Source organism: Canis lupus, chromosome 15, assembly GCF_011100685.1.
Source record: "Canis lupus familiaris isolate Mischka breed German Shepherd chromosome 15, alternate assembly UU_Cfam_GSD_1.0, whole genome shotgun sequence".
In the NCBI taxonomy this organism is placed as follows: domain Eukaryota; kingdom Metazoa; phylum Chordata; class Mammalia; order Carnivora; family Canidae; genus Canis; species Canis lupus.
In genome coordinates, this window is record NC_049236.1 from 40,331,217 (window position 1) to 40,343,862 (window position 12,646).

Sequence of the window (12,646 nt, forward strand, 5' to 3'; positions counted from 1 at the left end):
TTTGAAGCTCATCTGCAGTGCTTATTATAGAGAACTATTACATGAGCTCACAAAATGTAATGTGGTGCTATAAAAGGAGAAGAAAGCAGAAAACCATTTAATGGAGGAAGGACATGGGCTTTTAGGCCAGAATTGTCCTGTCAAGCATGGTCATGCTTATCAGTTTTCAGTTATCATCTGGTATTGTGAGTCAAAAAATGGGCTTTTTTATTTGTCTATTTCTTTATGGCATCTTTATTTGGTATTAAAATGGAATGTTCTGTCTTAAATACGGTGAAAACGCAGTGGAAGATAAAATAAAAGGAGCTGCATTAAATGTAACTTTCAGTTTTCCTCTCTTCCTCTTTGATGCATTAAAATGTTTTCAGAAAACCCTAAAGAAAATACCAGCTAAGCTCTGCAGCTTCCTCATTCACCCACATAGCATTTATTTCTTATCCACCAAGTCAAATTACTTTTTGAAAACAGTATTTTATAACAGATTCCTAGGGAAGTAAAAGTGAGAGGAAAATACTTCTCCGGGGAATCAGCTTATGTGATTTGCATTTTATTTTCATATTCTCTGGTCTTTATTCCTTTTGTATGTTATCCCAAACTCACATTCCCAGCTGTTCCCAAACTAGACCCCATGCCTGGACTATCTTCTCTAGGCCAGTTTTCTCTCTTCTTCCTGATATTTGAACTACTCTTGGGAATCCATCTTCTTGAAAAAAACATTTAATAGCAGTTTCCCCAATGTGCATACCAATGGCCCTTACTTACTACTATCCAAAAACCTGTACCTGTATTTGAACCAGCCACTCACTAGACACTGGTTCTACAGAAATTAGTATGATTCAGCCTTTTGTCCTGAGTGAGTTCACAGCCCTGTGTGGGATACAGAGATGCAAAGGGAGGTTGATTCTGTCCATCTCTGCCATACAATCATGTTCATTTCCTTTATGGTTTGTCTTTCCCACTAGACTGTGAGCCTCTCAAGAACAGAGATTTTACCTGTTTTGTTTACTATTGTGTAATCAGTACTCTAGACAGAGCCCTCAGTAAACAATTGCTGAAGGAATGAGTGAATGAACAAATGAAAAAACAAATGATAATACTGAATAATTGATAAATTGATGTGCTTACAAGATAAGAAGTAGCACAGAGGAGGGACTGAACTCTTTGCAGAGAAGGAGTGGCATTGGAGGAGTGAAGAGACCTGCTGGAGGAGGTGACTTCTGAGCTGGGTTTTGAAGGCCGTTGCTGCCAACATACCATACCTTCTATGGTGTCCAACTCATAGGAGGTACCAAAAGTTTGCTGAGTTAATTTATGAAGCAATTATATTTACAGTTATGTCTAGTATTGTACCATTTAACACATTGCTAGGAAGGGGAGACATGGCCATTTCATGCTGGATTATATGGTCCTGGAAGCTCTGTCACCAGGAAAACCTCTCAGGAGGGTAGGAGTATCCAGTGGAAAACCAGGGTCTTGGTGTGTGTGTGTGTGTGTGTGTGTGTGTGTGTGTGTGTATGAGCCCTATGAGAAACTTCAGTGGCTGGGTCAGCCGCTGGCTGAGAAAGAAAGCGATTTTAAGTATATGCTTTGGAAGAGGTGTCCCATCTAGCAAGAAACATGGGGAAGGAACAGAGGTCCTGAGTCAGACCAGAGCTCATTACCTAACTCCTATATTCACCATCCAAACCAGTTTCAGATCTTAAATTTTCTGAAAACCAGGTGGTTGTGACATGGAAGGGGGTGGGTGGGAGACAGGAGGGGATAAAAACAAAACAAATTTTTAGTGAATTTATCTAATGATCTTCCTGAGGAAAAAAGCAAGATATGAGGCCTAAACTTGCTACTAGTTTATTTTAAGGTTTCTTAATTGCGTTTAGCTCCAGCTCCTTCCTGGCATAATTATGTTAATGCTCAGGAGACTGAAACCAAAACTCCTGAGAGGTGTGAGCCTCCTGTCCCTGGTGTGATCTCTGGGCTCTCTCGTGCTGTTCCAGACTATCCTCTCTATGACTGACTGAAGACACCTCTATGAGTAACACCAAATTATGTCAAAGATTAGATTCATCACCTCCCATTAACCTTCAGCTTGTGTTTTCAATATGTGTGTGCAGCTTCATCATACACAACAAAGACACTTTCTTCAACAATGCCACAAGAAGTAGAATCGTACATCATATTTTACAAAGAATAAAGTATGAAGAAGGAAAAAACAAAATTGGTAAGTGGTAAATTCATATAACAATTCTAGAACTGCTCATCATTTATAAAATCTCTAACTCCCTAGATGGATAACTCACAAGTGTAAAAATCTTATTACATCCTTAGATCTCTTTAAAACAGCATGTTACCTCATTTACCTAAGATCATGGAGAAATTCTTTCAGTTTAACAAATCTTTTATGGAGTGCTTATTATGTGCCAGGCACTGGACTAGATATTGGGCCTGGTTCTCTCCTAGAGTATATGTTTAAGAAGTTAAAAGCTGACAATAAACAAATAAGTAAATACAGTGAGTAACATGAAAAAATGGAAATAGTGAGTTCAAGATGAGATGGAGTGGTCAGGGGAAGCTTCACTGAGAAGCTGGGGTTTGACCTGAGACCTGATGACAAGAAGGGGCTGGTGTGGGAAGACGGCAGGGTGGGGGGAGTTATTTTAGGCAAGTGCACAGATGAACTGTCACACATAAGGACATTCTCCAAATAATCACCTTCCCCATTAAACAGCTTCCATAATTCATATATATGTATTTTATTTTTTAATTTTTATTTAAATTTATTTTTAAATTCTAGTATAAATAACATAGTGTTGTTAGTTTAAGGTGTATAATATAGGGATTCAACCATTCTATTCACAGTGCTCATCATGATAAGTGTACCATAATCCTCTTCACCTATTTCACTGACTCACCCCTTCCCACCTTTGGTAACTACCAGTTTGTTCTCTTTTAACTAGTTAAGAGTTTGTCTTTTGGGTTGTCTCCTTTTTCCTTTATTTTGTTTCTTATATCCTACATGGGAGTGAAATCATATACTATTTGTCTTCCTCTGACTGACTTCACTTACTATTACATCTTCTAGATCCATCCATGTTGTTGCAAATGGCAAGATTTCATTCTTTTTTACAGCTGAATAATATTCCATTATGTGTGTGGGGGAGGGGTGGTGTATGTATATTTATCACATCTTTATCCATTCATGTATTGATGGACACTCATAATTTATATTTGGGGCATTTTTGTGAGAACCTTTCCATATTACCAAATTGTCTCCATTATTAAACAGATTAACATATATTAGCAGGATTCAGGTGGCTTTGTCCTTAACTCTGTCCAAACAAGATTTTTATCAATAGTATGAATAATGAGCTATCTCTCTCAGGGTCTAGTCAGGAGACAAAAATCACACATAATTTTTACAGGGAAAGTTTAATATAAAAACTATGAGCGAGTCAGAGTCATCAGGGATTGGTTAATGAAGGGTAAGGAGAACTGTAGGGAATAAAGAAATAGCAGGTGTTAGGGGCAGCTACCACTCCTAGGAAGATGCCCTCCACAAAGCTGAGATCCAGACTCTGTTGGAAGTGGTATAGCTGTGGTTCACAGCAAGGCAGGTAGCAAAGCAGTTTTCTGGGGGAACAAGGGGAAAACTGCCTAGAGGGGTTCCAGGGAAGCCATTCACTGGGAGGTGTTTCACAACAGCCCTGCTTTTCAAGGAGATACCTGCCCTTGGGGAGGTGCTATGTGCTACCGGCCACCATGCCCTGCAGGAAGTTGGTACCATAGAAGCCATGTGTTGCAGAAGCCTGCTGAGGAGAGCACGGGTACCAGGAAGACAAGCTTCTTCCTCCAGGGTATTTTCATTGCCTTCTGCTGACAAAGTTTATCATTGTACAACCTGGTAAAGGAGAAGTATTTGCAAGGTCTAGCTCCATTATTGCAAGGTAGGCAATGAAAGTGTTCTTGGAACTAAGGAGCAAATATATTGATAACTGGTACATGGCCTACACAGCCTGACCATCAAACTTTCAGGTGCGATGGACTCTGGAAGGATGCATTAAATATGTTTGTCATTGGAGTCAGGAGCATAAAAGATCTCAGTGATCTGGAAATCTCAGCCAAATCCAACAAGATGACATTTAATAGTTTGTAAATGTAAAGTCCTACACTCGAATTCAGCAAAACAACGACTCTGGTACAGTGTGGGAGAAATGTTGCTCAACAACATCATGAGAGAACAGACTTGAGAGGTTTAGTTGAATGCAAGCTCAGTGTGAGTCACTAGTATGCTGAAGCTGCCAAAAACTACTCTGATCCCAAGCTGCATAAATTAAAATATAATAGAAAATTATAGCAATCTAGTCCAAATCTGGATACATCTGAAATAATATGTTCAGTGAGAGTCTTTCCAGGTGGGTATGGTAAAATCAAACCTGATTTAGATCTTTCTTAACAGCGGGGTTGTGGACTGGTACATCTTTGTGTTCTCTGCAACAGTCACCCATCCTTGAGACACGTCCTCTCCATGAAGTCCTCCATGACCATTGGAAGGTCATTGAAGGAATTCTTCTCTCTTCCTGTGAATTCCTATGGCAATTAACTTGGAGTGTTTATTTGATAATTAATCATGTACAAGTCATATTATCTTGAATTCTTTATTTTCAGTGATGTTATGAAAATTCTACCACCTAAAGAGAACCACTGTTAACGTTTTGGTGGATTAAATAATTTAAATATTTCATTAATTACTTTTTTCATATTTAGCCCCTATTTGCCCATGTAATTTTAACAAACTTAGGGTATACTACACTAACTTTTATCATACCTATTCAATTAACATTGTATCATGAAAATTCTAAGAAATGAGTGGAAATGAAATGATTATAGCAGTAGCTATTCTGAATTATTTTATAAAATGCAAACAGTACCTTCACTAACATTAATGTTATAATTTGCATCACACCTCACAATTTATTAGAATACACTAGTGTGTTGAGAATCTATCCCTAAAAATTGGTAGTTGGACAAAAAGCTCCTTAATTATAATTAAGTTGCCCTGTTGGTGTTTGTATCATCATTGCCTAGTGCAGTTCTGGCATAGAGTAGGAGTGTTTGTTGAACTGAATTGAAAATCTTTTAAACATGATTAATGTCTAACCATCAGCATTCTTAGAGTCAAAATTGTGTACAACATGGCCATTCAGCAATTATTGTGCTTAACTTTGCATCTCAAAATGTGAGCTATTTTTACAAGTAGTCAGGATGGAGCCAAAAGGACAGAGACAGCGATTTGAGGTAAATATTCTGAAGTAATGCAGGAAGTGTTGTATTGTTACTAGTAAGCAATGACCTTTATAAAAGTTTCTCTCATTTGATGAAAGAGAATTCTATTTAAGAATCCCAGTGTCTTTTATTTTTTATTTAAATTCCAGTTAGTTAACACAGTATTATATTAATTTTAGGTGTACAATATAGTGATTCAACATTTAATGCAACACCCGGTGCTCATCACAAGTGCACTGCTTAACCCCCATCACCAATTTAAGCCATTCTCCCACTCATCTCCCCTGGTAGCCATCAGTTTCTTCTCTACAATTAGGATTCTATTTCTTGGTTTCCCACCTTCCCTCTTTTTTTTTTTTTTTTTTTTTTTTAACCTTTGCCCATTTGTTTTGTTTCTTAAATTCTGTATATGAGTGAAAGTGGCATCTTCCATGAGCCAACATTGATTAGAGATAACACAAAACTACTGATTTGTAAACGTGTTTCCTAAAGACATTTTCCTGGAGTGTAAACTACTATTATGCAAGTTTTCCAGATTCACTCTGAATTTATTACAACTGTGAAAATCAAACCTTGTTGAAATCCACTTTCAAAATAGAGCAATTAATAGATCAACAGATATTTATTTAACAGTGTGAGTACATAAAGTAAATTTTGAAATTGAGTTACATTTTCAAAATTGGTGCTCAAAGGGGAAGTTAGTGAAGTGGTAGACTTCAAATGTTAACCACTTTCTCACTTCACAGGACTTTGATAAATTATGATAAAATTAGAGGGGTCATTATCAAGGTCTCTTATTAAAGGTCCCTGGGAATTCTGCTTTTTCTAACATCTGAGATGTTTGAAAGTTTATTGATGAGATATGTGGAATTCTCAGTAAAGATTCCAGGAAATCAGAACTTTCCACATAATCATTTATTCATTCATTACAAAGGTTATTTATTGAGGGCTTCCTGCATGCTAGGCAAAATACAAAAGCCCTACAGGTATTTGCATTTCAGGTGTTTTTCTTAGACATTTAATGTTAATGTCAGTCATCTTAAAACACATTACTGTGTTACTGTGATTAAAAGTACCTAAACATTGATTGACTGTCCATCAATAAAAAGTGAATCAGTACATATTCCATTTCCCAGGGAGGCTAAGCCTCTGGACTCTACCAGGATCCAGAGGATAGGGGGCATTTCCTTATTAGCCACCAGAGAGACATCCTCCTAGTCATCATCTTTGAGGTTCATTTTAGGAAGTAGCATAAGTCTTGATCTGAAAGACCAACACATGTAACTTCTACTTTTGGCCAAGACAGAATAGGAGCCACAAGATTTACTTTCCCACCTGAAACAAGCAAAGGAAACACAGAAAAAAAATGTAGGAGTCCATTCTTTTCAAGGCACTGAACATTCAGCAGCCAAGAATAGGGATCCTGGAGAGACAGAAAACAAATGAGATGAGTGCTACAATTGCATCAGTTTCCGACTTTGGCATAGTTTCTAGATAGCAGCCCAGGGAGGAAGAACCTGGTATACTCTAAGTTGAGAAGATGTTACTGAAAGTCCAACGAGACAACAATAGAGTTCACAGAACAAAGTACCAAAAAAGCAGAATGGTCTGCCAAGAGGAAACCCTGAAGATCATCAGAAGGCTCTCTTCAAGTATTTAGCAGAGTACTAATTAGTGCATATATATCAGGAAACTACCCAAACCCAGTGAAATAACAACCCCAAAGGATTTTCAGTGAAATTGGAATACCTCCTAATTCACAGAGCATTGAATGTAAGTGTTCTAAAGATCCCAATCCAAAATTCAGAGGTTAGAAGGCCCTAATTCTTTGCTGCCTGCAAGAAACTTTAAAGACACAAATGGGTTAAAAGTAAAAGGTTCCAAAAAGTTATAACATGCTTAACCAAAATAAAGCTGAAGTGGCTATATTGATATCAGACACAATAGATTTCAGAGCAAAGAATATTACCAGAGATAAAAGGAAATTCAATCAATTCATGAGGAGGACATAACAATCCTAAAAGCCTATAGCTTCAAACTGCAAAAACTGACAGAACTGCAAAGAAAAATAGACAATTCCACGATTATAGTTGGATATTGCAATACTTCTTTCTCAGTAATTAATAGAATAAATAGAAAATCAGTAGGGGTTAGAAGACCGGAACAACATTATCAGTGAATATAATTAATCTTTTAGATCACTCCAACAATAGCAGAATACCTGTTGTTTTTCTTTCTTTCTTTCTCTCTTTCTTTCTTTCTTTCTTTCTTTCTTTCTTTCTTTCTTTCTTTCTTTCTTTTTATTTTTTTAATAATAAATTTATTTTTTATTGGTGTTCAATTTGCCAACATACAGAATAACACCCAGTGCTCATCCCATCAAGTGCCCCCCTCAGTGCCTGTCACCCATTCACCCCCACCCCCCGCCCTCCTCCCCTTCCACCACCCCTAGTTCATTTCCCAGAGTTAGGAGTCTTTATGTTCTGTCTCCCTTTCTGATATTTCCTACCCATTTCTTCTCCCTTCCCTTCTATTCCCTTTCACTATTATTTATATTCTCCAGATGTATAAATTTATTTTTTATTGGTGTTCAATTTGCCAACATATAGAATAACACCCAGTGCTCATCCCATCAAGTGCCCCCCTCACTGCCTGTCATCCAGTCACCCCCACCCCCTGCCCACCTCCCCTTCCACCACCCCTAGTTTGTTTCCCAGAGTTAGGAGTCTCTCATGTTCTGTCTCCCTCCCTGACATTTCCCACTAATTTTTTCTCCTTTCCTCTTTATTCCCTTTCACTATTTTTTATATTCCCCAGATGAATGAGACCATATAATGTTTGTCCTTCTCCGATTGACTTATTTCACTCAACATAATACCCTCCAGTTCCATCCACGTCGAAGCAAATGGTATTTGTCATTTCTAATGGCTGAGTCATATTCCATTGTATACATTGACCACATCTTCTTTATTTGTTTTTTTCAAGTGCATGTAGAACATTAACAAGATAGGCCATATTTGGGAACATGAAACAAGACTTAATAGATCTAAAGGGATTCAAGTTCGACAGATTATGTTTTTTGACCACAGAGGATACAAATTAGATGTTAATATGAAGATAATCTCTGGAAATTTTACAAACATTTACAACTAATACCTTTTAAATAACTCATCAGTGAAAAAAGAAAAATTGGTATGTTATACTCAATAAAAACAAAAACAATATATGCAAAAAGTGTGCATTACTTAGGGAGAAATGTATAGTGTATATACGAAATGAAATGTCAAAATTAATGACCCCCCTTCCACCTTAAGAAACAAGAAAAAGAAAAAGGAATTAAAATAGGTAGATGAAAGGAAATAATAGAAGAAGTGAATGAAATAGAAAACAGAAAAAACAATAGATAACATAAGTGAAACCAAAAGCTGTTTCTTTTAAAAACAAAACAAAATTTATAAACCTTGTGGTGAACACACCCAAGGTGATTCTCCAGTGAGTCATGTCCTGTGTAATTCCTTCCCCTTAAGTGTAGGTAGAAAATGTAGCTTACATTTAACAAATGGAATATTGCATAGATGATTGTGTCACTCCTGTGATTGTGTTACATTATGTGGAAAAGTTTAGGAGATCTTCCAGATGTGAAAAAGTTCTTAATCAGTTTGACTTTGACTTAAAATCCTAGGTGGGACTGACATAAGGAGGAAAGCCCTTTAAAAGAGTGTTTAGGCCTGTCCCCAGCTCAGCCGCTTACAGCAACAGGGACTCCCTCTCTCTGTTGCTGGTTTCTAAGAAGCAAGTTGTCATGAATGTCAGCTCAAGGAAATCAGTTCTGTCAATAATCCAAGGAGCTTGGAAGTGGATCCTTTTGTAGTTGAACCTCCAGATAAGAATTCAGTCTAGCCCAAACTTGCAGTTTGATGTTGTGAGACCCAGAGCAGAGAACCTAGGTAGAGCATGCCCAGACTTTTGACCAAAAGAAGTATGAGATAGTAAATGGCTCTTGTTTTTAGCTACTACATTTCTTGTAATTTATTACACAGTGATAGAAAACTAATGTAAACTTCTTGTCAGGCTTATCAGAAAGAAAAGAGAGAAAATACAAATTCCTAAATTTCCAAGAATAGTAGAGGTGCTGCCACCAAAAAAGTTGGGGATATATTAAGGGAATATTGTGAATAGCCTTTTGTCAATAAGTTTGACAACTTAAATGGACACATTTCTGGACAGATGCAAATAATCAAAACCCATTCAAGAAAAAAAATAACCTTGTGTTGTTGATTTAAGCCATTCTGATTGGTGTGAGGTAATATCTTATTGTAGTTTTTATTTGCATTTTCCTGGTAAATAATGATGAGAATCTTGTCATGTTCTATTGGCCATCTGTATGTCTTTCCAAAAATGTCTATTCATATCTCCTGCCCATTTTTAATTAGGTTATTTGTTTTTTGGGTGTTGAGTTGTATTTTTTATATATTTTGGATATTAGCCCTTTAGCTGATAGGTCATTTGCAAATATCTTCTCCCATTCCATAAGTTGCCTTTTAGTTTTGTTGATTGTTTCCTTCTGTGCTTAAGCTTTTTATTTTGAGGAAGTCCTAATAGTTTGTATTTGTTTTTGTTTCCGTTGCCTCAGGAGACATACCTGATGTAAAAGAAGTTACTGTGTTCTTTTTTATAATTTTTATGGTCTCGGGTCTCACATTTAGGTCTTTAATCCATCTTGAATTTATTTTTGTATAGTGTAAGAAAATGATCCAGTTTCATTCTTTTGCATGTTGCTGTCCAGTTTTCCCAATACCATTTGTTGAAGTGACTTTTTCCCATTTGATATTCTTTCCTGCTTTGTTGAAGATTAATTGACTATATAATTGTGGGTTCATTTCTGGGTTTTTTATTTTGTTCTGTTAATATATGTGTCTATTTTTGTGCCAGTACTATACTGTTTTGATTACTACAGCTTTTTAGTTTATGTTTTTAACACTTTTATTTATTTGTTTGACAGAGAGAGCACAAGCAGGGGTAGTCTTGTCATTTGCAATGACATGAGTGGAGCTAGAGAGTATTATATTAAGCAAAATAAGTCAGGGAAAGACAATATATGATTTCACTCATATGTGGAATTTAAGAAACAAAACAAATGCACAAAGGGACAAAAAGAGAGATTAAATCAAAAAACAGACTTTTCACTATAGAATAAGCTAATGGCTACCAGAAAGGAGGTGGGTGGGGGTATGAGTTAAATAGGTGATGGGGATTAAGGAGTGCACCATGATGAGCGCTGGGTGGTGTATGGAAGTGTTGAATCACTATATCGTAGACCTGACACTAATATAACACTGTATGTTAACTAACTTGGGTTTAAATAAGAACTTGAAAAAAATGAACTTATGTATATAAGCATTTAAAAAAAGAAATAACCTAATTAGCTCCATATATGTTAAAGAAATTGAATTTGTACTTGAAAGTCTTTTCACAGGGATCCCTGGGTGACTCAGCGGTTTAGCACCTGCCTTTGGCCCAGGGCATGATCCTGAAGTCACAGGATCAAGTCCCACATCGGGCTCCCTGCATATGGAGCCTGCTCCTACCTCTGCCTGTGTCTCTGCCTCTCTCTCTCTCTGTGTCTCTCATGAATAAATAAATAAAATCTTTAAAAAAAAGAAAGAAAGAGAGAGAGAGAGAGAGAGAGAGAGAGAAAGAAAGAAAGAAAGAAAGAAAGAAAGAAAGAAAGAAAGAAAGAAAGAGAAAGAAAGAAAGAAAGAAAGAAAGAAAGAAAGAAAGAAAGAAAGAAAGAAAGAAAGAAAGGAAAAGAAAGAAAGAAAATCTTCTCACAAAAAATACCCCTACCTGCCCAGATTATCTGGTGAATTCTATCAGACATTCAAGAAAGAAATAATACCAATTTTAAACTCTTTCACAAAATTGAAATATGGAGAATAGGGCAGTATTACCCAGGTACCCAAACCAGGCAAAGACTATACTAGAAAACTACAAATAAACATCCTTCATGAAAATAGAGGCAAACATTATAAACAAAGTTTAAAATAAAACTCAACAATATATAAAAAATATAATCCATCATGACCAAGTAGGGTTTATGCAGATCTGTAAGTTGGCGTAGAGTTTATTAAAATTAATCAACATAGTTTAATACTTTGGCAAAATAAAAGAGGAAAACAATATGGTCATCTCCAGAGGCACAGAAAAAGTATTTGACAAAATCCTACATTCATTCCTGATAAAAACTCAGCAAGCTATGAATAGAAAGGAATTTCCTCAACCTCAATAAAGTACATCTATAAAATGCTTATAGTTAACATTATACTTAATGTTAAAAACTAAATGCTTTTTTTCCTCAAGATAAGGAGCAGGACAAGTATGTCTGCTCTCATATTCATCATTTTACTAGCCAGTGTAGTAAAAAGAAAGACAAGAAAAAGAATAATAGGCATCCAAATTGAAAAAGAAATAAAACTGTCTTTATTCTCAGATGACATAACCATGTGTATAGAAGTTCCAACAGGATCTACAAAAACACTAGTAGGGTGAGTATAGCTATGTTGCAAGAAACAAAACTGATACACAAAACTCAGTTGTATTTCTATAAACCAGCAACTAAGGAATTAAAAATTTAAAGACCATACCATTTATAATAATATCAAAAAATATGAAATACTTATCTGACAGGAGATATGTTAAGGGGTGCCTGGGTGGCACAATCTGCTAAGTATCCGACTTTTGATTACAACTCAGGTCATAGTCCTTGGGGTCGTGAGATGGAGGCCTGCGTTGGGCTCCATGCTCAGTGTGGTTGCTTGAGACTCTCTCCTTTCTCCCTCTGCCTCTCCTCATCTCTCTCAAATAAATAAATCTTTAAAAAAAAAAAAAAGATATGTAAGGTATATACACTGAAAACTATAGAACATTGGTGAGAAAAATTTAAGACTTAAATAAATATACCCTGATCATGGATCAGAAGACTCAACATTGTCAATTCTGTCCAGTTTAATAACTGTAGATTCAGTGCAATCTCAGTCAAAATCCCAAGGTTGGGGCAGCCTGGGTGGCTCAGCGGTTTAGCGCCAACTTCAGCCCAGGCCTGATCCTGGAGACCCGGGATGGAGTCCCACATCAGGCTCCCTGTATGGAGCCTGCTTCTCCCTCTGCTTATGTCTCTGCCTCTCTCTCTACTCTCTGTGTCTCTCATGAATAAATAAAATCTTTAAAAAAGAAAAAAACAAAATCCCAATCTTGTGCATGTGTATGTGTCTATGGAAATTGACAAGCTGAATAAAATTACATAACCTAGAATAACCAAAGTAGCTTTGAAAAAAAAAAAAAAGAACACAAATGGAAGACTAACCCT

The 12,646-nt window shown here is 36.5% G+C and overlaps 1 protein-coding gene across 7 annotated transcripts in view; it reads left to right on the forward strand.

Annotated features, from left to right (window-relative positions):
* Positions 1-12,646, forward strand: part of ANO4 (anoctamin 4) — a 404,256-nt gene that overhangs the window by 294,515 nt on the left and 97,095 nt on the right. For all 7 annotated transcript variants that reach the window (XM_038558801.1, XM_038558802.1, XM_038558799.1 and 4 more), the window contains one exon: positions 2,112-2,218. In XM_038558801.1, the coding sequence (XP_038414729.1) occupies positions 2,112-2,218 (107 nt within the window). The remainder of the gene's footprint in view (positions 1-2,111; positions 2,219-12,646) is intronic.